Genomic DNA, 26,325 nt, shown 5'->3' with positions numbered 1-26,325 from the left:
AACTTTATTGAAGGCCTCCAGAGATGTCCTATGCAGATAGAAGCTCACTAATCCTAAGCAAAAATTTCAAAGCCTACTAAACCTACAGGAAAACTTCAAAGCCTCACTTGCAGGGTGACTGAGCATTTGCGACACCAAGAGAAACATCCCATGACTCAAAATGCTGCTTTGGCAGCCCACAGCCTATGACTACATGGACAGTGGCATAGCACTGTCATCCTCCACAACACCCAGAGACATTTACTTTGGTCTTTTATTGCTTTCTGAGAAAATGTGTGAGCTTTGTTGTTGCAGTACAAGCTGACTTGTACTGAACATTAATCCAGTTATAAATAAGAAACCCAGCTCAGTTCCATAAACCAGCCTCTAGACTGACAGAGGTTTCAACCAATAACAGTTTTCCTAAAATACAAGCATTTGACTGGCTCAGAGGGTGTGGAGATTAGACCAATGACTGTTTAGAGCTGGGAGCTTTGAATTGCCTATAAAAGTATGCTCCAAACAATAAAACAGGCTGTTTGGATGATGTACAGTGGATGTCTGTTGTGTGTTCCGTCTCAGACGCATGGCCCCACATGTCATGTGGTGCCCCCAGTGTGAGGACAAACAGTCCAAGGTTTGCCTGCAGGTAGAGTGGAAAGAGACACAGGGCAGAGCCTGCAAAGCCTGTCCCCACAGTGAAAAGCTGGAAAGAAAGAGGTGGGGAGAGCCCAAATTTGCAGCAAAGTCTGCAAGAATCACAGCTGCAGCAAAGGCTGTGAGAGTCACAGCCAAAGGGCTGTGTGAAAGAAGAAACCAGAGAAGCTGAAAATAGAAGAAAAACCCCACCAAATATATGGGAAACTTTATTTCTGCGCAGGACCATCCACTACTAAAGGTATGGAAACTTCTTCCTGAGGAATGAGACCTAGACTGTGATGAAAAAGCATTATTAGTATTAATAATGTGAGCTAAGAACCACAGATTAGACACAGCTAATTAGACACAGCTGCTTTTGACTTTAATACCTGGGCATGAACTGTTCAAATTATAATCCAAGCAGCTTCCAGAGGTGACAAAAACACAATAAGAGTTATAAGAGTTTTAAAGCCGTGGAAACTTACTTTAGATCTAATAAGACTGTTAAATTCTGAAGCATATGACAAGGAATGGACACTGGACAGCTTAAGTATTTGTCTCAGTTTTTTGTGACAGTTTGAACTATCACCAAGGTTTCCTCAGTTCCCTGTACTTTGCTGGTTTTCCAGCTGGGTAAGGGGATGGTGCTGCACACACTGCACATCAAGCTAAGCAAGGCACAACTTTTGGGTATTACATCTTTGAAGCTTCATTGTTGACAAACAACTGTGCTCATCCTGAGCATGGTGCACAGGAAGGGAATAAACTAGCAGCACTAGAGGAGGGAGCTCTGCCCCACTACCCCAGCACATCCTCACAGACTCAAGTCACCTTTGAGAATTTGGACAAGAAGAAAATGAGATTAAAAGAGATGAATCTGGAGGATACATGGAGGTGGTTGAACTGAGGAGGAATAGTTAGTGTTCACACTTTTGTGCTGCCAACCACACAGCATCTAAGAACTGTTCTGCATATGCTTGCACATGGATGAGATGGGAAGCATCACTCTAAAGCCCCCACCTAACCCATTTCAACCTGGCTACAAGGGAAACTCTGATGCCAGCTGCTTCTTAAGCTGTTTCAGCCAAACTGCACAAAGCCTTCAGTAACACTCTGAGGGCAAAGCTTATCCTTATCCTCTTCCTGCTTTCAGAGACCATCTCCTGCCACCTTCAGGTGCTAATTTTGGTAACAGACAAAACTCAGCAGTTTGTTTATGCAATTTAACTACTGAAAATAAGATATAGGAGCCATGCTCCACAGTCTACTAATGGTCCAAAGCTGAAGGAATTGGATGACAGTGAATTTTTTTTAGCAGCCTAACAATAGGCTGTATAGCATGAGTTATTTTTTTCACTATGTATTATAGCCACACTTAACTATCAAGCCATGGAAAACAGATAAGCAGGGAGGAGGGCACAGATCATTTCTGTGTCCAGAAGGCTGATGCTATGGAGCTCCTGCTGTGGTCAGTCACTGCCCCCACCTGACCTGTCTCACATGGCTTGTGAAAATAATAGATGTCAAGGTTTCCAAAATCCAAACTCTTTCTTTATATAGGGGCAATACAAGAGCCCAGGCTTCATCAGGCATTGCCACCCCATTGTCTGGTTCGTGAGACAAAGCACTAAGAACAAGGCAGCATGAATAATAAGCAAAAGACTTACCAAATGGGTCACTTTCTCCTCCAAGTGAGATCAAACCTCAGAGCAGCTGTACAATACTTAGTTTATTAGGGCTGATCCAAAAGTTCACACTGACTTCTCTGCACCTGTCCTACCTGCTTGCATGCTCTTACAACCTCCTTTGACAGAAGCAAATTTTTCTCCCAGCTTTTCTTGACCAAGCTGACAGACCTTCAGATTCCCTTTGCCATCCTGATAGCATTATCTGCTTTCCTCTATTTTTAATTTTTCTTTCTGCATTTTCTTTTTACATATTGATATCAAATAACTCTTCCCTTGACTAAGATTGGGGAGCATGCAGAAACAAGCAGACACATGTTGATACTAGAAATTCATGACATTTTTAATATAAAAAAGTTTGGCTTCTTCCATGGAGTAATTTTGCATGTAGCCACAGAAAAATACTGAGTTGGCTTGTGTGACACTTGTTTCTTATGAATCATGATTTTAAAAATTTAAGATTTTAGCTGAGGGTTAGAACCAATTAATATTGAAGTTAGATACACCAATGATAGGTTAACGATTATTAGATGTTTAAGCTAAAGCTAATTGTTACATTATGAGCTCATTTATAGAAAGAAGTGGAGCAAGTGAACCATTGTAGGAACATATTGAAACCAGCAGAACAATGCCCACTCTATGTCAATCCATCATGAAGCAGGGGGCCTTGGATCGTGCCAGAGGGTCATAGAGACCTGATGAAGACCTTCCTGACTTAATCTGTGGGACCACTGACCCAAATTGAAACCACTGACCCAATTCAAGAGAAGAACTGCACAAGCGTGAAGGACTAATAATCTCATTTTATTACAAAGCAGGGATGGGAAGTGCTGGGGTTATGCATATGTATTATTTTGGGAAATAAATAGAAGGCAAAAAATCCTTGTGCAGTGTGGTCACACATTTTGGGAACGACCCTGCCTGTGCCGCCCGCTGGCATAATAAACATACCACTTTCTAACTTTGACTAGTTAGAGAGTCTTCATCGTGATTTTGGGTTTTAATGATTCACTTATACTATGTTTAAACTTACAAACACATATAAACCCTGGTGAAGTAATCTTGAGTGTCTTAGAAAGAGATTAATATCATACCTAAAAAAATAAACATGTGGGCTCTTGACACGAGCTTCTATACTCATATTCACAGAGATGCAGTTCCTTTGTAATGAATGTTCATGACCCCTTCCTCATTCTGTCCTACCCGCTTACTGTGCTCCTTAAGATTACACCAGTCCACTCTGAGGACACACAGCACTGTAATTTAGGCTGGAACTTCCTGATCCCCCTGTCAGTCATCTCAGTCTCAGTCCTCACCAGTGGCTTCCTGAGACAGGTTTTGTGCTGGGCATGACAGTGAAGGAGTGAAAAAAAACATTTTGTAAAAAGGCAAAATCATCATTCACTTTCTCTTATTTTTTTAGATTCTCCTTGAGGTTTAGGAAGTGGAGAAACAGTGAGGACCATCATACAAAGTAAGACTGGGCCTAGACCTTGGGCTTCTTCTTGAGAGAGCTTAATAAAGTAAACCTTCATCTTTTGAAGGCTTAATGTCTTGAGTTCAGGCAAAATCTAATCTGCTTATTTGAAAAGACGAAAAGAGAAAGTGGAATACTCCAAGACAGGATGAGTACTTCTGAGCCTGGGTAGCTGCAAACTTTTCTCAGTATTAATCACTCCTATTTCTGCCATGCTTGACTAAAGAAAAAAAAAAAAAGAAAAAGCTACAAACTGGGAAAAATATTAAAACTATTTGTCACCACAAAGGCTATACTACAGATAGATGACATCCTTGAATGAAGGCAATAAACGTTTTTGAAACAAACAAAAAACTTGCTGTTCACTTTATAAATTAATGACCTTAATCAATAATCCTTCTCTATAAAATAAGTGATGCAGTTTCTAAGCAGCACATGAATGATTTTCTGAACTGTATGTGCAATGATTTCACCAAATTCGCAATGGTACCAGGGCACTCTCATCACCCCAGGATCCCAAGGCCATTACAAGCAGGGAAGGCAGTTATAGCCTCAGGCAATGCTGTAGCTTTGCTTAAGATGAAACTATGTATGCATTGGTAGTTTGGCAAGGAACAAGAGAAGCTGTGTGCCCATACATCCTTGTCCTTTGGGATGCTTTCTACACCATGCTTCTCACAGTGCTGCTACAGAATTGTATATAGGAGAACTGAGTTATAATCTAGGACACAGTCTAGAGTGTATGCCAAAACTATTAGTTAATCATCTGCAATGATTGCATTTGGTACAAACCACACATGAGCACAACAGAACAGCTGTAGGTACAATACCTCCACATAGGCCCAAAAGCAGTGGGAAAACCCAATGGCTTTCAGTGTGTTTGCCCATAGAGCAAAATGCAGCTCAGCAATGCCCAAGTCTGCAACAATGTGATGAGAAGCACAGCTGGCAACACAGAAGCCAGAACACATAGAGGGCAAGGGAGAACAGAGCAGGACTGAGAGCTGTGCAAGGAGATGTGCATGAGTTCAAAAAAGCAGAGCAGGAGCCCTGTCAGTGTCCTCTTGCAGAAGATAGTTAGATATAGGCAAGATCAAAAGAGATTTTGCTTAGTGAATTAATGGCTTCTTTTTAATGCAATTTACCCAGCCAGTGGCTAAATTTCTACAGGCTCATGCAGGGAATCTACTAAACACTCACCCTCTAGAAGCACTTGCCAGACACTTTGGAAAAGCAGCTGCACCAAACTCCTCCGGCTTCCACGAGACCTGGTGAATGCAAGAGGTGCAGTTGGAAGGTTTCTCCAAGGAACACCAACCTGCACTTCACACATGCATGCAGCACAGCTGCCTTCAGCAGCCACAATCTCACTGCTGAACTTCACTCTGAATATCAACTGCTATTCAATTTAATTACTCCAATGCAACACTTGACTTGGAATTATTTGCTTCTCACTTGCCAAAACAGTGGTTCCCTCCCACTTTTCTATGACAAAACAATCCAAACTGTTGCTGCTGACAATAGAGCTAATATTTACCAATAATTACCAAAAATATTTTAAGTTTGTAAATAGCTCAGTAAAAGATGACATTTAAACATAAATTTACAACATAAGAGTCATGTGAGTCACAACAGACAAAATTCCTTGGAGAGCTGATATCTACAGATATTTAAATTACTGTGTAAATAATATAGACACTGCACATGCAGAAGATCTTTTAACATAGCTGATGTGATGATTTCTATTTCATGTGGGAGAAAATAGATACACCACAGTGATGCTGTATTCTTCTTCAACCCTGCACAGGTGTCAAGACTGATGTTGGGTGATTTATTATCCCACACACTTGCTAAAACTCTTTCAGAAGACAGTACCAGTTTGTGCTGACTACACTTCACTTTTTCATTGGGCTTTAGAAATGAAAAGTGTCTTTCTGAACACTTTCATGGGAAAAAGACATTTAGGGTTCAGAAGGTTTCAGTCAAGAGAAAATTTGGATTCTCCTTTTTGTTCTCTTTTCCACCAGGGAAAGGATGTATCAAAACATGTTTTGTGTTTTACACTAAATACAATATTAGCTGTAATAAAAAATAAATTATCTCCAAAGTTTCAACATATTTTTTTAATGTTTCTGTACCTTTTGGCACTTCATTTTTTTGTGATCTGTATTAATACTTCAAAAGGACAAAACCCTGTCCTATTTCTGCCTGCCACCCTTGCACAGAAAGACATGTCCTATTTGGCTTTAAAGGAACCTATGGAGGCTGCTCGAGAGGAAGCTCTTGAAGAGAAATGCACTTCTACTCAGAGCCCAAGGCACACATCACCCGTTGATACACAAGCCTCTCCCTTGCTTCCAACACCTATTGTTTCAACAACTTGGAAAAATCAGGTGTGTGGAACTCCCTCACCCTCCTTGGGCATGAGAGGTTTTTAATTGCTCGAAACGTCAATCTCTACCCAAGCTAAAGAGGCGCTGGTGCCGGTGCAGACAGAGCCGCACTGAGCCTGCGCTGCCACTCCTGTAAGTAGGTTACTGGCACCAAGGGAAGCGAGAGCTTGAGAATTAACCTACGTGTTAATCTGCTCGCTACTCTCCTGTATTACTGAAGTGTGCAACTCCAGAATAAATGGGAAAGGACTCCCTGGAGAGAGCAGCGTTGGCAGCAAAGCCAGCCCCAAACTTTCCAGGCTGAATTAAGCACGAAAAGATTTGTTAAATTCCTGCACAATTAGTTCATGGCTTCAAACTTTCCTCCTGGACTCAGAGGATGCTGTAGGATCCTCTACAGGATCCTCTGCAGGGTATCGTTTTTCTAATAGCTGCTGAAGTTTAAAAACTGAGGCTTAGCTAAAATAAGACATGTAGCAGATTGAGATGCTTGAATTGAGAATCCTAGATATATTCCAACTGGTGAGCAAGGAGATTTTGCAAGCTGGATTTACAAATCCACAGGTCTATTTTATGAAGGTGCCTAATTAGACTGCTGCAAAAATAAAGCTATCCAACTTATGTAAAGTGTTTTCTTGCACTGCCATGTGTCCGCAGGTTTAGCACTCAAGACTGTTAACTAATAAATCCCTTCTGTAATGTGATCATTAGAGTGAACATCAACAGGAGCCAGTAACACAAGTGATTTTCCTTATATTTGTGAGCAGTTTCATTCTGTAAAAATCTCCTTTCCTTTCACCATCCAATAAACATCTTTAAGATGGTAGCAGAAGGCAGATGAAAACTTATCCCTTGTTTTGAGACTGTATTTATTTGCAGGAATTTAAAATCTCTACTCTTGTTCCTCTAAATTCTCATTAATTCTGCAAATATCTTACTTATGTTTTAGATTCTTTGCTTCAAAGGTACACAAGCCTGCAAAGACTCCAGGCATGTGCACTCAGCTACATGCTCCAGAACTGTGTGTCCCAGAAATGCATATGCATGAAACAAAGAATCAAACAGCAGGAAAAACATTTCACTCCATTTTCTGGAATGTCTGCAATTATAAGAAGAAAAGAGAATATTATAAAATAGAAGTAAGAAAGAGATCATTTTGGCAGTGTCTCCACATTTATGTGGACCATGAAATGTAAATCAGGTCAAGGGCCTCTTACTAGTACAAGAAACATTCAGTTAACAAATGTGTAGTTCTCTGGGAACCAGGCTTAGAAACCACCCTAATATTATCTTTGTTAGAATTTAAGTCATATTCTGCTGTCTTTTCAGCATAGAAACTAACACCTCCATCTCTCTGAGCTGCTCTCTCTCCACTGCAGATACCTTCACACCACCCTTCACAGGAGAGAATGGCTTAAAATACAAAACGTTATTTACTGAAAGATCAGACTCAGAATCAGGGAAACAGGAGCAAAATAAAAAATTTACATTACTTTGCCCTTAACAAATGTCACTTTGTTTGATGTAACACAACCTGATGAAGGAAGGGCACCTTGCCCTCAATCACAATAAAGGACACATTTCAAAGCGCACACAGGATTTAAAACATAAAGATTTGAGCAGTTACTGCTGACATCTGCTCAGTCTGTACAAGATCTTATGGCAAACACCACATAGACTCCTCAGAAAGGTGATGTTCATTTCCATGCACACACAGCCCAGCTTAGCTCTGTGGGATTCCAGCTTTCTCTGCACGCTCTGGAACCAGAGTGGACACACTGAAACATTTACATTTGTGGATGATCACAAATGTTCTCATTGGAGCCCTATGACCACTGTCTACAACCATTATAGATCTCAAAATACCCCTGTGTTGTGGTCTCTGTGCTGTCTGACACTGCAAAGCACTCACAACATGAATAATGATGCCTTAGCTATGCCCTCCCACTCTCCTAAATCTCACATGATTGGGAGCCAACTCATAGTGCTTACTAAATACAACAAAACTAAATCACAACAAGCAGGCCAGTGACAAGCAACTAACTTAGGCAAAACTCTACATCTCTAACAGCTATCACACCGAAAAGAACAGCAAGCTGATGAGGATGCCCAAATGCACTAATGCAGCTTGGCAGCATCATGTCCCTGACCTGCAGACTGGCAAATACAGAGCAGCAGGTGCTGTGAAGATGCAGACCTGGCACTTGCACCAGGTCACACAAAAAGCACAGATGAAATCAGATCTCCTGCAGCATCGTTCCTACCTCATCCTGCCTCAGCAGTTCAATTTATAAGGAAATGAAGCTCGTTAAACAGATTGCTCTATATTCACGGCTAACAGGACAGAAATATTAAGTAAATGAGTGTGATTTGTGTGGGCATCTGCAAGGAAGCCTCCATGGGAACAGGGAGAGAATCAAAGGTGCACTCAATTGTTTCTGTTTATTCAGGAATTCAGTAGGGTTTGAAACTTTCTTGCAGATGGAAAACACTACCAGACATGCATGTCCCTTGCATTTATTTATATTTGTTTAACTATTTTAAACCATTGTTTCCACACAGAATTCAGGCATATTAACTGAAAATACAGGCTCTGACATATATAAAACTAAACTGACACTGAACTATACTGACATTTTAGGGCACTGGTCTCCAAATGGGAGTATGTCCCTCCAAAAAGCCAGATGCTGACAAAGGGGAGAAGCAAAACTGTGCCTGCACTTCGCAGCCCTGCACCCCATGAGCTTGGCCTCGGCTCTGCCACACCCCAGCAGCTTCCAACAACTGGCACCCTGGTTTTGATCCAGATGGAGATTAAGAACTTTTACCAGGTCATTTCCCTCATCAGTAATTTCCAGGCAACAACTCATAAAGGGACAGTTTTGCCAAACAAAAACAATGGAAAGAGCCGTAACAAAATTCATTCTAAGTCTATGCATTTCCACAGTTTCCAAAATATCTCACAAATTCCACAAGGTAAAGAAAAGTTTCAGGTTTGAACCGAACTTTTAGTCTAACAACTGATGGGCTTTGTAGGTTTTACAAACCAGTAGTACGCACAACATGAGAATGCATTTGCTTGAACAGATGCAGCCCCATATTTACTCTGCACAACATTCACCTGGATGTGACTGGGCTGTGGGTGACACTCAGAATGACACAGCGGTCTCTCCTTGCATTGCTGAGCAGCCACAGCCACCAGGACCTGAGGAAAGTGCACACAGCATGCTCCTCTCCTGCACTACATGAACTTTTGAACTGCAAGTACTTCATCTCCATCAATAACAAGGACAGAGGAAACAGAAAAGACAGCATCATCTACAAGAAATGCAAATGTAGTAATGTAAAGTGCTATAGCTGATGGCATTGCCCAGAAAATACCTGATTAGGAAATTCCCTGCTTTTTACTTCATACTTTCCTGGAGGGCTGCAGAGAACCAGGGCAGCCCACTGCTCAATCAAAGAGGTGATTAGAAATGATGGGGCTCAGCTGTAATGTCCTTAACTCCTGCCAAGCAGAGGATGCCAAATTGCTAATGTAAATAGCCCCTTTTGATGACTTAAAGCCCTGGAAATTAAAGGCATTTTCCTGAAAGATCAGTTTCTGGTTGACTTTCTGCTTCAGTACCAAACCTGCTCAGCATGCAGGTCCAGCTGCTACCTACACAATTAGTACAGGACCTTGTGGGATCAGATTTCCTTTGCAGAACTGCACATGCTTGCCTTTACCCATTGTTAAGTATATACAAATGACCACCCAGGCAGAATTTTCCTCATGCCCTAATATAGCTGTCTCTCCAGTTGTCTGCAGCCTGGCAATTCTGTATGCACAAGACTGCAAATGAGACCTTCTGTCAGCTCCCATGTTAAAATATTGGTTAAAACAAAAGCCATGTTACGGGGATTCAGCTCCAAACAAGGACATGCCTTCAGTTCCTGGGGTGCCAGTATCACAGTTCACGGTCATGTTTGACACTCCCAGTGAAGCATGTAAACCAGTGTGCCAATTCAATTACACTGGCTTATTAGGACTAGCGGGCGACAATCCACTCTGCACTGACACAAAAATTTCCTGCTTCCCAGTTCTAATTTCCATGTCCTGCTCCCAGTTCAAATAGCAACATGGTCAACAAGTCCTTTGAATTGGGTGGATTAGGAATGCAAAGGGGTGCTGATGCTCCCCACTGCACCACAAAATTCACCTGCATGGGATGAAACAGTATCCCTAAGGGAAATTGTTCTTTCCCACAGATGTTTGCTGGTTCCCAACATTTTGCAGCTGGAGAGCTAACAGCATCATCCTTTACATGGCTATGTGTACTCCACAGGGAGCAACCCACAATTCATGCAGTTTGATTTGCTAAACAGAGGCCTTGCCTGAGGTTTCAGCTGATTATCAAAAAATCTATGGGGTTGATGTGCAGGATCACTCACTAGAATAGAGCAACAGCAGCCTGGGAAAACATACCTGTGAGCTTGGCCCTGAGCTGCAGGCAGCAAAGTTACAATAGTTGTCAAAATATTTGAGCTGTGCTTCTGAAACCATGCTGTAACTAGGTAAATCTTGTGAACGTGTCTTGTTTCATCCATATTTTTCTGCATATAAATTTGACAGGCAAAAACATTTATTTTGTCAGAGCACTAAAAGCCCCTGATGTTCAGCACTCATCACTGGCAGGCTGTAATTTGGCTCTGCCCTCCCAGTAACACTCTCCTGTTCCACTAAGGAGCCCTCAGTAAAACAATGCCATGGTCTCACAGGTTTCCTAGAAACCTGCCTCCTGCAGCACAACATGTATCCTCACAGTCTTGTTCTCCCTTAGCTGTTCTCAGCCACAGTACAAAATGTCCTATGCCTACAGACTGTAGCTGTGGCCATCTACAGAAATTGTGGGCTCTTCCCAACCAGCCACCCACAGAACAATTTCGGGAGAGAAGGGTTTTTGTGGAGCAAAAGAAAAGCAAACACTGGTGTGTGTGAAGAGCTGTGGTTGTTAAATATGTCAAGAAAGTAATGTTTGGATTGAGGAAAGCCAAACAGATGTAATAGAGCTGTGCCAGGAAAGGATGACTCTGTTACCCTTTTCGTGTCTTCCTTAAAACATCCTGGTACCAGAGCCAGGCCATCTCCCCTCCTGCCTGCTCGCCCTCGGCCTGCCTGCAAGTACCAGCTCAGTCCCCCAGGCAACTCTGCTGCCCCACACCTGCCTGCTAGCACACAGTCCTCCCTTGCCTCCTCCAGACTCACATCCTGTGCATGAACCTCTAATCAATTGTACTGTGCTTTGTTCAAACTCTTCAGAGCCTCTCTGCACTGAGAAGTGCTGGCAGAAGTTAAGTAGAGACGAACTGACCACTATCTGTATCCTTTTCAGCCTGGACAGACATCAACTGACAGTGACAGCCACAAACACAGACTGGAGCCATCTGGGCACAGCTGCCTTCAGTTTTGATTTGCCTATTTTGAAAACATGGATGCAGTTTACACTTTTAATAATTTTTTATTTGTTAAGTACAATCCATCTTATAACAACAGTTACCCTCTCTCTGGCATCTCAAACAAATAAAATGAGAAAAATTAAATACCTTCCCTGGAATCCCAAATATATTTTGGTTAAAAATTCTGCTGTGCTACCATATAGCTGTTACCTGCATTTCCTAGTTGGTACGCAAGACCATTGGGCCCCTTCCTGCAGGGATGGTATGAGGTGCCTAGAGCACTCTGCACCTGCTGGAAAATGCCTCTCAGAGAAATGCAAAAGCTTCTTACCTTATAAATAGCCATGGTGTGAGCAGCAACAGGACACAGAGACCCTGAGCAGATACTTAAACTTTCTGCATCTCTGTGCCATGACATTCTCTGGGTAATGCTTTTGAATAAGAAACAAAACACTTAACTGTTGCCCTGATTTTTAAAAGTCTTCAGTTTTCTTTTATAGTTCTTTTGAAAGTTTTAAAGTTATTTTTAAAGTTTTCTATGTCTTCTGATATTTACATATTTCTACTGGAGTTCTCACACACTGTTCATGTAAATAACGATTTTTTGGATTCTTCTTTGTGGGAGGAGAGAATTGATAGACTGTTGGTTTGACCAGTGTGGTTGGAGAGGTGGCAATTTCATCCTCCAATCCACTGTCACTTTTAGAATTCTATATATTCTGAGGTCAAAAATAAAATTGGCTTTTTTCTCTTTTGAATTTACCAAGCTTCTGTGTACTCATTTCGTGTCCAATAGCGACACTTAACATAATCACACAGGTCTGTCGCACACTGTAAGGAAGTCACAGTCACACTTACACATTCACATCTAAAACTACAACAAATCACAAGCCAATTTATTTAGTTTGGAAAGTTTCAGGGAATAATTATAACTAATAACAATTTTGAATAATGAAACATTTCAGCTAAAAAAAAATCCACATTTGAAAAATTTGTAAATCTTCAGTCTTTTTAACAAAGCATAAATAAATATGAAAATAAAATACTTGAGCAGGGGTTTGTAAGTGGAGAAATAAAATATTTTTATTTTCCTCTCACATCTGACAAAATCAGAATAACTTGATAACTTGCCTTTGTTCACCTTACCCTGTTTTTTACTTCAACTTTTTCTCCAAAAAATTTGTACAACCCTTACTGACTCTCATTTATATATGTGGTGACATTAACAACTGTAAAGCTAGGAATTACGCAATACTTCTGCAACGTATTAAGTTTTAAGCTTTTCACATCTACAGCGTTAAATATTTTCAGTTGCAAAAAAACAACTGCTTCCTAGTGCCCATTCCAAACATCAAATATCCAGTAATGCACACTGGAAGAGGTAGTGATGACAAAGGCTGGAATATTACCAAGGCTGAAAGTTAAAAGTTAGAATGTATTTTCTGATTTACCCTTTTGAATTATTGTGGAAAAAAATGAAACTTCAAAGCACTAGCCTGCAGAGCTGAAGTCTCTGATCCCCTCTTTTCTTTGTGGTGGGATTTCATGGCTCTGCATGGACATGCTGCATGTACAGAGGCATACAGTACTCGTACTGATGGGCAGGAAATCAGCACACATGTATGCCAAAACAACATAGAACACTCTGTAGTGAACTTTCCTCCATCCATTTTATTTTATTCCAAACCTCCAAGCTGTGTCTGACTGCAGCATTTCAGGCAGGAGCTGTATGCTTGTGGAAAGCAATCAGGGACACACATAGCTTATTTTAATTTGATCACTGCTATCCACTCCTAAGACCAGCTATTTGAGATCACTCTGCCTCACTGCCAGGAGTCACTTGAAGGCATAGGAAGAAATTTAAAGCTACCAACTGCATGGGAGCTAAAGAAATTTTGGTTGAAAGATGGAGAAGTGGGGAATGGAAGCATTCACAAATCCATAAGACCTCTAACCCCACACTCAGGTGAACTCTGGTTGGTAGGACACAGGAAGGCTGGCTGCAAACAGCTCCCTCACCTCTCAGCCACCCATCATAGGTGTGTCAGCCACATGGCTGATATGTTTGGCTGCTGTGACACTGAGCAGCCTCCTACACACACACCTCTCTGCACTTCAGAGAAATCAAAATGCTTCATGCAAAGAGGCATGTTCTGACAAGCACTTATTGGTGGCCACAATTTTTCCAAATTGTTTCTGATTTGAGTGCTTACATCAAACAGTTTTGTTGTTGAGTGCTGTCCTGTACACACTCTACAAAGGTACTTCCCTCGAAAAACCTGCCTGTCAAATCCTCAGTTTTCAGTGCAGGCAGACAACCTGCCAGGACTTGACCTGCCAGGCTGTATCAAATGACAGACAAAACTAGGGAAAGAAAGTGAAGTGTCAGTGCCAAATATTGGCTCTTAGGCACAGCCAAGAGAAACCAAATCAGCCATTTCTTCCATTCTCTCAAGAACCTGCTCAGGTCTCCAATCAGGGGGAACAATACTGTCCTTGTTCTAGAAAGAAAACAGGTGAGCACTAATCTTCTCTCTATTCAGAAAATACCAAAAGCACAGTCTGAGTCTTTAGAACGCATGTATTTGTTCACAATAGTGGCAAGCTGTCATGTTTCTTTGAGGAGCAGAAAGAAAGTAGAGAAGGGGAGCTTTCAAATCTTTCCTTTTGCAACAGGATGTACCAGGCAAAGTAAATAACGAGGCAGCTTCCCTGCTCAAATCTGTCATCTCTATTCCATGGCTGCACTAAGGCTGAAAACAGCCTGCTCCTTGAAACACTATTAAATCACTTTTTCACCTTTTGAGCAGAGAAGCAGGTTGTTCTAACACAGGGAACTGAAAGGGCACTGTCATGACCCAACAACCTTAGGAGCTCGGGGCAATCTGATGTTCTTATGAAGATTGTGAAGTCAAGCAGAGTTGGTTACCTAGTAAGTAAACCACTTGAAAATACAGCTGGTCAGGCACAAAAGCTGATAATTTTGGACAAAAAGCCATTTCAAAATAAAGCCTAAAAATTACTCACTATAAAAATCATACAACTGACATGCTAAGCAAAGTGAATTTCTGATGTTAGCTCTAGCAAAATTAAACAACTGTGCCAGACTCCTCTTGCTAGTTTATGTTTGGGTGGTCTTTGATGAAAACATGGTTTCTCACATTTAAGAGAGTCAGGTTACCAACTGAAAATGGTGCTGCTTGCTGCTGCTGTCAGTGTCAGAGCCTGTAGCTCTAATCCAAACAAGATTCAGGTATTGAGAAATATTCAAGTTATATTTCACTTTCACTGGGGGAGGTAGGGGTAAGTACATATTTAGAGAACAAGCAAAAGAACTCAGGGGTAGAGAAAGCAGTCAAAACTAGAAAATCCCCCTGCTTTAGCAGTGTGCTAAATCAAATGTTTCCATGGCAAATATGGAAATGGCTGATTCTAGCCACAAATTTGGTCATGATTGGATGCAGTCTGTAAAAATATAAAAAAATCTCTATTTCTGCATCTAGTTGAAATCAGAGATGCATTTGTGTGTGCATTATCTGCTGTGCTGGCCCTCTGCTTTTTAGTGCTGTGGTTTTGATTGGATTTTTCCCCTCATTTATTGATTTATTGCTTATGTTTGCAGGAGAATATACAAGCAGCTAGATAGTCTCAAGTCCATCTCAACCATCTGTCTAAACACTAACTACCAATGTATTAAAGGGAGGACCAAACAGTCATCTTTGTTGGCATTTGGTTCATAATGAGCTTTGAATGTGACTTCCTGATCCCAAAACCTCAAGACCTTGTATCTTTAGGGTTTTTAAAGTGACAGTAATCCCAGAACCAGAGGGTAGATAAGGTTGGATGGGACCTCCAGTTCCCTCTTTAAGGCAGGGTTGACTACAGCTCAGGACTGTATTCACTTGGGTTTTGAGTACCTTCAAGCTTGGAGACTCCACAGTTCCTCTGCAGGGTCTCTTCCAGTGTTCAGTCACCCTCACAGTAATTTTTTTTTTTTTCCCTTATGCTTAAGCAGAATTTCTTTTATTTCAGTTTTTCCCCGTTGTCCCTTCTCCAGCCCATGGGCACCTGAGAGAAGAGCCTGGCTCCATCACCTCTACTCCCTCCTCTCTCAGGTATTCATACACCCTGATTAAGACTTCCCTGAGTCTCCTCTGCTGCAGGCTGGACAAACACAGTTCTTTCAATCTCTCCCCTGTATGTCAAATGCTCCAATTGCTTCATATTCATCATGGTCCTTCAGTAGACTCAGCTTAGTAGGTTCTCTCCATCATGGGGAGTCCAGCACCAGACACAGCACTGTAAATGTCTCATCAGTGGAGGACTATCACCTCCCTCAGTCTACTGGAGAAGTTCTGCCAAGCACAGCCCAGCAGATCACTAGCCACCTTTGCTGCTGGCTCACTGTCAGCTTGTCCCCAGGACCTCAGCCAGGCTACATCAGCATCCCAGGAATGCTGATCTGACATACAAGTGAAGTGAACGTGTTAGAAAGAGGTATTATCTTTTAGTAGGTCAACTCAGAATGCTGGAAAAGGCAGACAAGAATCCCAACAGGAAACAATTCCTAATGAAATGTCCAAATAATTGCTGGAACTGTCCTGAGCCACTCCCAAAGCGAACAGCACAATCTCACAGACTGTCTGGGGACACTTCAGTGAACAGGGAAAGTTTCCGCAGCTTTACTGATAGGATTGCAAGGCTGAGAAGCAAAAATCTTTATCCTGCAGGACACGGCATGTGGGTCCCAACCTACCAACACAAAATTCCTAATTATATTGGATTAAGTTTTTACCTTTGAGCCAAGCTAATTATGTCCTGTACAAACGCACAATGCTGTCCTCTCCCAGAGACAAGGTCTCATGCTTGATGGACCCCTGCTCTCCACTTGACAATTTCTGTGTCAATCTGCCCTTATTGATTCAGGCTCCCCATTTTCATTAGAACAAGCAATTTAATCTTGTATTCTTGAACAGTGCTAATATGTCCTTTCCAGCCTTTCTGCTCACAGCTGGAATAACCAAACCAGCCCCCAGTCCCATTGCCAACACCCCAGACCCAGCCACTAGTAGGACATGAGGGCGAGCAGCACAGGCAGAGCTGTGTCATGTGCTGAAGCTGGAAGGGTTCAGCATGGGCCATTTGCACCTACTCTGCCCCGACCCACCATGGGCTTCCTGGTATTAACTGATCTCTGGAACTGCCTCACTTTAGACACGACCTGTTTATTTTCTTGAAACAATGCCTCATTTTTGCTTTTACTTTACTACACCAGAGAATCAGAGCTTCAGACACTGGTGTGAACTGCTCTACTTGGAGAAGCACATACTTGCCAGCATGAGAGAACATTTGTAGAGGTGTGGATCTAGCCCTGTTACAGCTATTTCTCCAGGCCCTCGTTTTACCAGCAGTATTTAACTACTACATAAAGTCCTGAAATATTCAGATAAACACATAGATAAATATAATAATTAATAAATAATAATGTGATAATCTAATAATGAAATAAACACTTTATTCGATCAAAGATAAATTTAGCAATAGCCAATGGAACAGTGGCACCCAGGCACCACTAGACAGTTGCCCTCTGGCAGAGAAGCCCCCACATCAAGCTGCACCAACAGCCACGCAGCAAACACTGGGACAAATGATCCTTTCTCTTTCTCTCTGCTCAACACTTCGGCAAGCACAGCCAGAGTGCTGGGGCCAGTTTTGGACTCCCCAGACCAAGACAGACTTGAATATGGTAGAGCATGGTCAGGATGGTTGAGGGCTGGAGGAGATGACAAAGGAAGATGTGGGCAGCACCAAGGAGTCAAGTCCATCATGTAGGGGTGATTGACTATTTCACTGACAGACAAAGAACACTTTCAGATTGTATTCAAGCCCAGCATTAGTGTTTCACTGCTCACAAGGTGAAGTGCTAACAGTCAATGTAAAACACACTAGCAAACCACACAGATAACACATCAGAGCCAAGAGGGCATAACTCTGGGACCAGAGGTTTTGATAAATATAGCTGAACAACCACTGCCAGCAGGCATCAGCAAGAGTGAATTCCATTGTAAAGGTTAAAATGTGTGACCATATCCTGGATTTTTACTGCAGGTGACCTCCAACAAAAAGCAATGGCTTGCATCCACTAGAGTGCAGAGCCAATCACAAGACAACAAAGTCTCAGAGAATGGATATGTTCAGCCACAAATTATCTACATTTAGTGGAAATCAGCTCCCAGGTTCCTGGCAAGTAGACAAGACACCCCTTTGTGTCACAGCAATCACCATGCCCAGCACATCCTGTTCAGTTCTTGTGTACTGCAGTGCCTAAGCACAAGTTTCCCAGCTTCAGGTGTAACTCAGTGCTTAGACAGTTACACGGCTATTCTTACATTTTATGTAATATCATACATGTCCCAGACAACTGCACAATTATGGGGGCATTACAGTAACACAGAAGGGTGAACTGTAAACTATGTACACAGACTCCAACTTAAAATGTTACTCTACAGGTATCAGGAACACAGACTTTTGCTCACAAACTTGCCACAAACCAATCTCACAGCCCTTGCCCACTTCTCTTTTGCATCATTAATTGGTATTTGATATTTCCTAAGACAGTTTCCAACTTAAATTGCAAGAAAATCCATACCAACTTGCAGTTCAAAAGCATATATATGAACTGAGCAACAGATCCAGTGGAAATAGAGACCTCCCTAGAAATACCAAGTGACTCTAAAATGCAGAGGTTTGGGCAGGGAATATTTCTAAATAGCACAAATATTGCTGAAGGTATACAGTTTTTTCCTTTTGTTTTCTAAAAAATACTCATTCTGTAAGGTATGGATGTGCCCCTGACAGTGCTTTCAACTTTCTGCTCAGCAACACCCTGGAATCTTCAAATTAACCCTGAAGAAAATAGAGCAAAGCTCAAGCAAATACTATACAAACCAGAGTTCCTGAAAAATCAGCACTTATAGGCAATATTTATGGATTTAAGGATTGAAATCCCTGGGACTGCTGTTTATTTTCTCATTTTTATGAGCTCCTGCTTCTCTCTTTTACAAAAACATCCTAATTTTTTCCCCACTTGCTAATCTTTATAAAACATACATCATTAGTATTGCATGCTTGGTGTTGGATTACTGAATATGCAACATCAACACTAACAATACTTCCTGAGACAAAACCCCAAAGGTATTGGGAAGAATTTGCTGTATATCTACATTTTGTTCCCTCTTCAAAGGGTTTATACAGTATGGGATTTGGAAATAAACAGGTCTCTTCTGCAAGTGATCTGTATATGATGCCACTGAGTTTCTCCTCCTCATATATGCCTGCATTAAGGATTACAGTATTTCAGATTCTGTTCAACCCCCAAGCCCCTCCACAGCAATTTCCTCATGCCCATGTTTTCTTCACCACCTAGCATCCCCACTCTCCTCTGCAAATTACTCCTCACAAAAACATTGCCAGCATACTTGCAAGTGGCACATGTTCATTTCTCCTCCCTTCCCCATGCAAATGTCTCCCACAGCAAATAAACCAAAGGGACAGGAAAAGCATAACAGGAGGTCTTACCTTTTGATGGTCTTCTTTGTTTCGTTTGTAGAGAAGAGAACGTACCCATGACAGCACCCATTGCAAAAGCTACTCGTGAGTTTTTGGGGAGGATTTCTTTTGGCTAGGATTTTTTTTATTCCTCTTACCCCACCCTTCTACTGACAGTGAACAAAATCTATGAGAAATGCCCCCAAGAACAAAACAAAACAGAGAAAGACCAGACAAGAAAGAAAAGAAGGAAGGAGGAGGGAAAAAGCAAAGCACTGCAGCTCGGCATTCAGCAAGCGTTAAGCTTTGAGGGTTTTTTTTAAGTCAACACACATGCACTGACTCACAGCCAGCTGCACTGTTATTATTCAAAACAGCTCCCCATCAAAATTTAAATGCTAGGTAGATTCCCTTAGACTAGAGCTGGCAGCAGATGCATCAAAATATTTACTGGAGCACAGCCACATAAACACACAGGCTAATTCTTCCTCCTGTTCCCTTATGGCTCCAACCAGCAGCCTGCAGGTCTAGCAAGGGAGCATCAGTGCAGCTCTTCCAGTGAATACTAAACTGGAGTCCTGTAGACATGCTGAGGGTCTCAGGGGAAGCCAGGGCTTTGGGCTGGATACCAACTCAGAATGAATGGAAATCTTCTGAGTGGGAAGCAATAGTGAGCAAGGCATCAAAGCCCCAGCTGCATGAGCTGTGTGCTACTGCTAATTAAAAGTCTGACAGAAAGGTAGAAAGCAGCAATCTCCAACAGTCTTCTCGAGCAGTAAAGTCAGAGAAAAATGACTAAGTGCAAAAGGGGGAAACAGAAAATTTCACCACAATCCTTCTTCTTCATATCTTTTCTCACACACCAGAAAGACATGCAAGACAATTAACTTATTTTTCTGCCAAGTATGTATGTGTACATCCTTTTCAAGGACATTAAAACCAAAAGCTGTTGAAACAAAACTCTACAAACATCAACTAGGAGGAGGTAGAGCAACTCCCAGCATTTTTTCAGTTCTGTCATATTTCAAAAAATCAGCTAGCTATCTGGTTGTGTTTTCTCAGAAGGTGAAATAGCAAGTGCTTAGGTACAGAAGGTGTTAAATACACTGAGGCAGGTCTCAAAATCCAAATGAATTTGCTACTTGCACGTGGTGACTGAGACTAGGGCAACATCTGCACAAATACTGTATTTTTCAGAGGAAATTCACCACAGAACAAACCACCTTGTCTCAACAAGTTTTCTCAGCTTTCCTCTAACTTTGCAGTAGATTCCCTCAGATGCAGATCCCAGCTCCCCAAATATTGGTGTCCCTGGAGGTACAACCCTGCCTTACCTGCTGCTCACCTGCTGCCAGCATCTGTCTTTGCATGCACAAGTATATTTGCATCCATAGTGTATACAAGCAAAGAGCTTCCCCTTAGTTTCTAGTTTCAGAAGGCATTGCACAAAATAATTTAATTTTTATTGTTTCATAACTCAAAACACATAAATTGAACTTTTTGTGAGAAATGCCTGGGCGAAGGTACTATTTAAATACACAAGTCCTGAAATGAAACACATCAGTTTGCAGGGAATTGCCCAAGACTTGAGGCACACAGGGGCCTTTGTCATAGTGGGAGGAGCCTGTTCTGGTTTGTGCAACTTTCCCTGCCTTCCATCCAGCCCCAGCTCCTTCCTCCAGGCTACCACAGCGAAGGTCCCACTGCCCTTACTTCTCCAGCCATCCAGTTCCCATTGGGGATCCTTCAGACTACATTGATCTGCACAAGGTACTGAACAGCTGTGTGAGAGTCTTAAGATTTTTTAAAATTCAAATATTTCTATTTATTTTATTAAAATTTTATTTGCATTTACGGAACAAAATATTACATAGGCTACAGTGTACATGTGGAAAATCACTGTTCTTGGGACTTGTGCATTCAACAAAGGCTGGATGGTGATTAGAGGCTACAGCCAATGTCTCCAAGATGTCAAAACCAGAATCTTCAATCCAGGCAAACGGTCACTAGCAGAAGTCAAGTGTTGCCAAGGTGTAAGGCCCCAAACAACTCCGCTGATGAGGTTTTTAAAAGCGTTTATGGTTGTTTATATATGCTGAGTTAGACACACGGGAGAAGTGCTGACAAGATATTCTCAAGAGATCAAAACAACAAAAAGAACTTTACTGACATCAGAAAATTGAAGAACTTTGGCAAAAGGTTTAGTGCAACCTTCAATCATTAAAAAAAACTTCTCAAAGAATTTACTGGGCCTGTTCAACTTAGCAAACTTGAAGTCCATTTGATTCTAAATTACTCAAAAATTTGAAGATGAGGGAATTAGGAGAAAGAGAGAAAAACAGAAGAAGTATAAAAGAACACATATATAGCTACTAGATCCTGGGTTCCAGTGGTGTTCCAACAGAAATTCCAAGAGGAGGTAGAGTCAAGACACGAGTGCTTCATGCTCTGTGACTTTATAATACCCCTTGGCCCTTCTCCCAGGTGGGCTTCTGGTCATTTGGCCCCTCAGGAGTTGTCTTAGAGGCTGTAGGAGTTGGATGTGGGGCATTGCATCCAGCGTGCCATGGATTGGCAGCCACTGCCAGGGTGGGGTGTACAGGGCAGGGCACTGCCTTACCAGGGCAAGGCCTGACCTGCCTCTGCCCCCGCATATATACATCGCAAAATGTCTTGAGACATCACTCTTTTCAGTCTCTCATGCAAGGCCACCAGTCACCTATTTCCTCAAGTGCCCCATCTACACATCTTTTAAATATCTCCAGGAATGGTTACCCCCACCTCTACCCTGGGCAGCCTGTGCCAGTGCTTGATCATCCTTTTGGTGAAGGAGTTTTCTTAATACCCAACCTACACCTCCTCTTGAGGTCGATTCCTCTTGTTCATTCTCTTGTTACTTGGAAGAAGAGACAGACCCCACCTGCCTACAAACTCCTACATCAAAAAGTACCATGAAAGTAGCTGGCTTCAGGATTCCTTTTGACATCCGTTGGATCTCAGCCACGCAGAAAGAGCTCGGTCTGGGAGTGACAGATCAGGCTGTCCATATGGTGAGATAGCCAAGAAGGAAGTAATTTGAGAAGACAAAATTGCACCCCTGATGCTGCACTGTTGTCTACTTGAAACAGCATGGCATATGAAGGCAAAGGGCAAAAGTAAATATTCCATTTTCTGTGAAACTTGAAAGAAAAGATCTGTCTTAGCTGAAAGTATTTACAGGTCCCTAAGAAATCATGGGGATAAGCAGTTACGCACATTTTTATTTGTATGACTCAAATATACAAGAATAGGGATGAGAGGAGGGACCATGTCTGTGCCTAGGCAGATGAGCACAGAATTGCAAATCCCCAGTTAAAAAAGCAGACATTTTCTTTCACAGCTGAAAACCAAGACCTCAGAGGTACAGAGGCATTGTAAACACTACAAAATTAGAGTATTTACCAAAGGAGGAAGGAATTCTCTTTCCTTAAAAGATGATCATTCAAATATATCAACCTATGAGAGAACACTTTGAGATGTAACAAATGCTGGTGGACATCCTTTATCTGAGGAGGTGAATATTTTTCAGAGTATTTCCTTTAGAGATAAGAAGCTGCCTGAGCTCTGACTGTGATGGTGAAATGCACAGGTATAGCTGTGTGGGAACCTAAGTCAGCATCCTGGGTAAGAGATGCTAAAAGAGGACCAAATCTACATCAGGGATGTACTGAGGCTCTGCCTCTAAACCTGCCTGCAGTAAATTCAGAGTTTGGTTCTAATACAAAGGTGCACCTGTCTTGGTTTGAAAAGACAGGTGTCTGCTAAGGAAGGCAGGAGCCTCTCTTGAAATGGAAAATGTAAACCCTCTGCCTCCGAATTATTTTAATCTTGAAAGTAAGGGACTCTCAGGCAAAAATATGGGAGTAGGAATAACAGTTCTTTATTAGGAAAAATAAAATTTTTAAAAAAACCATGAAGAATTATAAGACAACACTGACATAATCAGAATACGACCTGACACTTTGTGGGTCAGGGTGGTGGTAGCAGTCCCGTTGAAATGGTGGCTACAGCCCTCCTGCAGTGTCAGCTGTGGTTCTTTTGGAGCAGTGATCCTGTAGAAGGGTGGAGTTTTCCTCTGAAGGTCCAGTGGTGGTGTAGATGGGCCTGGTCTTCCTCTGGGAATCCAGTGGAGAAGAAAGCTGCTCTTCTGGGAATCCAGTGGGAAAAGGTTTCTGCAGTGTTCCAAATTTCAGATTATATCCAGTTAGAAATGCTTGGCTCCTGGGTGGAGCATCTCCCAATGGATGATGTAATTTTATCAGTCATACAGTGACACACACAATGGCCCATGAACAGAAGAGATCTCCCCAGAGGGAGGACTGGTTGTAGAAGAGATACAAAAAACTGCCCTACCTGGTTTTAAAAGATGACCCATTAACAGAAGATAACTGCCCACCTCTAACAGATGGCAATAGAATACACACCCCCAGCCCCATCTTGCATTTGCAACCTAAGACAGCACCTCAGTACATTAGCATCAGTCTAGCAGATTGACTGGGAGTATTTTGCTTTGTCTTTATTGTGAATTGAACTACATTACATCTGTGCAGGATGGAGCAGACTTTGCTGCAGAGTGGACATAAACAGGCTTTGAAGTTCAGATGTGGCACCTGCCCTAAATAGCCAATGAAAACCATATTGTACCTGATACCTCACTATAGCTACAGCAATTCCACACAAAAGCAAGCTTAGAAAGGACAGTTGTTTATTAGTATCTGTGCAAACAATCATGGGAAATTCCATCATCCCTATGGGAACCACCAGGTCTGAGACACTTCTGCCAGCAGTCAGTACACTAAAGTCATTCACCAAATTAAAACAAAGACTAAATTGTAGCTTAAAGCTCACCACTACAACATACATATACAAGTAATGTAAATTAAGTGGGATTGGGAATGACTGAGAAAGTAGTATAATAGGGTGATCTATAAACTGAAACCTCCTTCCCACGAGACCATTTGGACAAAATAAGGTTTGTTCTACACTGAGTTTCACAAAAAGAAATAATTTCAGGTAACTCCCAAGCTATTAAAATCACTGACATTTCCACTAAATGTTTTCAGGAATTCTGAAATCCTGAAATCTTAATAGGAGCCAAATTCAACCTTCCTCTGACTAAAGGATATCAGCATTCTTTTTGGGAAAAAAAAATCTGTTTTTTAAGCCAGTTTTTATCTAGATTCAGCTACATTCCTACATGGCAGAACTATGTAGAGCTTCAAAGATATGATGTAAAAATACGCTGTTAAGACACTCAAAAATCTTGACAAATCTGGAGATTTCTGCATTTTGCAATCACCTCTTTTGGAGAATAACTGCAGTGTCTCTGTAATATGAGTCTCTCAGCAATACAAGTGAGTATTTCCATCTGTAACTCCATCTTAACTTCATTTTTTTGAGAGAATTCACATTAAGGTTCCGGCAGATGAAGAATGCTTCCAATAAAAGGGATATATGCTATTCCTCTCCTGCTAGCTGGTGGACTGAATTACTACTATTACAATTATATAACGTCTTTTATCTTGCTGCTGAAGTGCTTCCCAAATCACATTCTTGGTGGCAGATATTTTCAAATTCTGTTCAATACACCAATCCCCTAGAGTTAATAACTAATTAGAAATACTCCATTTCAAGATGTACCAATGGAAGGGTGGAGACAGCTCTGAGATACATTGTCACACTACTTCCACTACTGACAATTCACTAATGTGTGAAATAACCCAAACTAAAGCAAACTCAACGGCATATATTCAGATCATGTCTGCACTACTTTTAATTTACTAATTTGAGCATAAATACTTCAAGACTGAGCATCAACTTTTTGTTAATACATCACCTTTAAAGTGCGAGTTCCAGACCGGGTGGACGGGGCTTGGAGCAACCTGTCTAGTGAAAGGTGCCCCAGCCCATGACAGGGGATAGGCACAAGATGCCCTTTAAGGTCTCATCAAATCCACAGGACATGATTCTGTGAGTTGAACAAGCCATGCTTATCTCTCAGACACGGCAGTGCTGACAGGGAAGCAGCCTCCCAACTGTGCTACCAGGGCAAAACCCTCAGCTGCAGGCAGGAGCAGCTCACCACAGGCTTCAAGGAGCCATGCCAATTTCACATACACAGAGGTCAGTCAAATGTTCCCACACTTTGTGCACAGTCCCTAGACAGATATATATGGACAAAAGGAACTAAATTTGTCTCTTGTCTATTAAGCACTTTTCACACATGCAGAAAATGTATTGGTTTTTTGCTTTTCCCCCCTCCTCTACTGGCATCCAGAATGTATTTCCAGGAGTCCAAGAAGTTGACCCATACTTAGATTAGTGTAAGTAGTATACAAGTTCTGTTACTTGTTACAAGAGACTCATTTTGACCCACAGACTGCATGGACACCGAGACAGGGCATTTATCTTCTTTGGGCAAACCAGGTATCAACCACAACAAACAGGGTTCCCAGCTGCATTCTGACCTGTTTGGATTTCTTGCAGAGGAGTCAGTGTTTTACTCGCATAATGGAAAATGGGTACTTGATTAGCATTCCATGCATCCCTCCTCAGTAAAACTCTGCTGCTAACCTGCACAGAGTGGGAATTTTTTCATCTTTGCAGAGGAGCAGAGTGTCACTGGGGTGTCTCTCAGTGAAAGAAAAACTACACAAACTACTGCCATACCATGGAGCCCACATTAACTACCTAGACAACTACAGACTGGCAGTTTTTGCATGAAGCTAATGAATAACTTCTGAGAAATTACATGCAGATCAGTAAATTCCAGTCAGCTCTTGGTTTTTTTTCAGATTCCCTCCAGTTGGCTTCCACAGCAGACTTGTTCCTTGGTTCAGCTTTCATTCTTGCCAAAGCAACAACAGCAAAAGAATTAATGGCCAATTTACATGAAACAAATTTTCTGCAATCCTCTCTCATGAAGATTGTCAACAAGATTTCATTAATCCAGTGGAAAAAGCCCTGGAATAAAGCAGCCCCGAGGAACTTACAGGATTCAGGTTGGCTCAGAAGTGGGCAGAGGGCTCTGCAGGGCTCCAGGAGAGAGGAGCACCTACCAGTGCCTTTACCCTCCCCAATTTACAGAAGCCCCTGGATGCAGCAACCCACCCCCCAGCACAGTCAC

At 41.8% G+C, this 26,325-nt stretch overlaps 1 protein-coding gene across 3 annotated transcripts in view; it reads right to left on the bottom strand.

Moving 5' to 3' along the window:
* LOC137482843 (Kv channel-interacting protein 1) overlaps positions 1 to 26,325 on the bottom strand; it is a 330,573-nt gene that overhangs the window by 164,224 nt on the left and 140,024 nt on the right. Inside the window, exons 1-2 of one of the 3 annotated variants that reach the window (XM_068205420.1) lie at positions 19,191 to 19,255; positions 4,981 to 5,048 (exon numbers count right to left, since the gene is read on the bottom strand). The exons of 1 other annotated variant lie outside the window; for it this stretch is intronic. Coding sequence is in view for 1 of the 2 variants with exons in the window: in XM_068205419.1 (XP_068061520.1) it covers positions 19,191 to 19,251 (61 nt within the window). In the remaining variant the exon portion in view is untranslated. Of the gene's footprint in view, positions 1 to 4,980; positions 5,049 to 19,190; positions 19,502 to 26,325 lie in introns of those variants that run through there. One more of the 3 variants, XM_068205419.1, reaches the window with a different exon arrangement.

The sequence above is a fragment of the Anomalospiza imberbis genome, chromosome 15 (assembly GCF_031753505.1).
Source record: "Anomalospiza imberbis isolate Cuckoo-Finch-1a 21T00152 chromosome 15, ASM3175350v1, whole genome shotgun sequence".
NCBI lineage: Eukaryota > Metazoa > Chordata > Aves > Passeriformes > Viduidae > Anomalospiza > Anomalospiza imberbis.
This window is presented reverse-complemented; position numbering and strand designations above follow the sequence as displayed.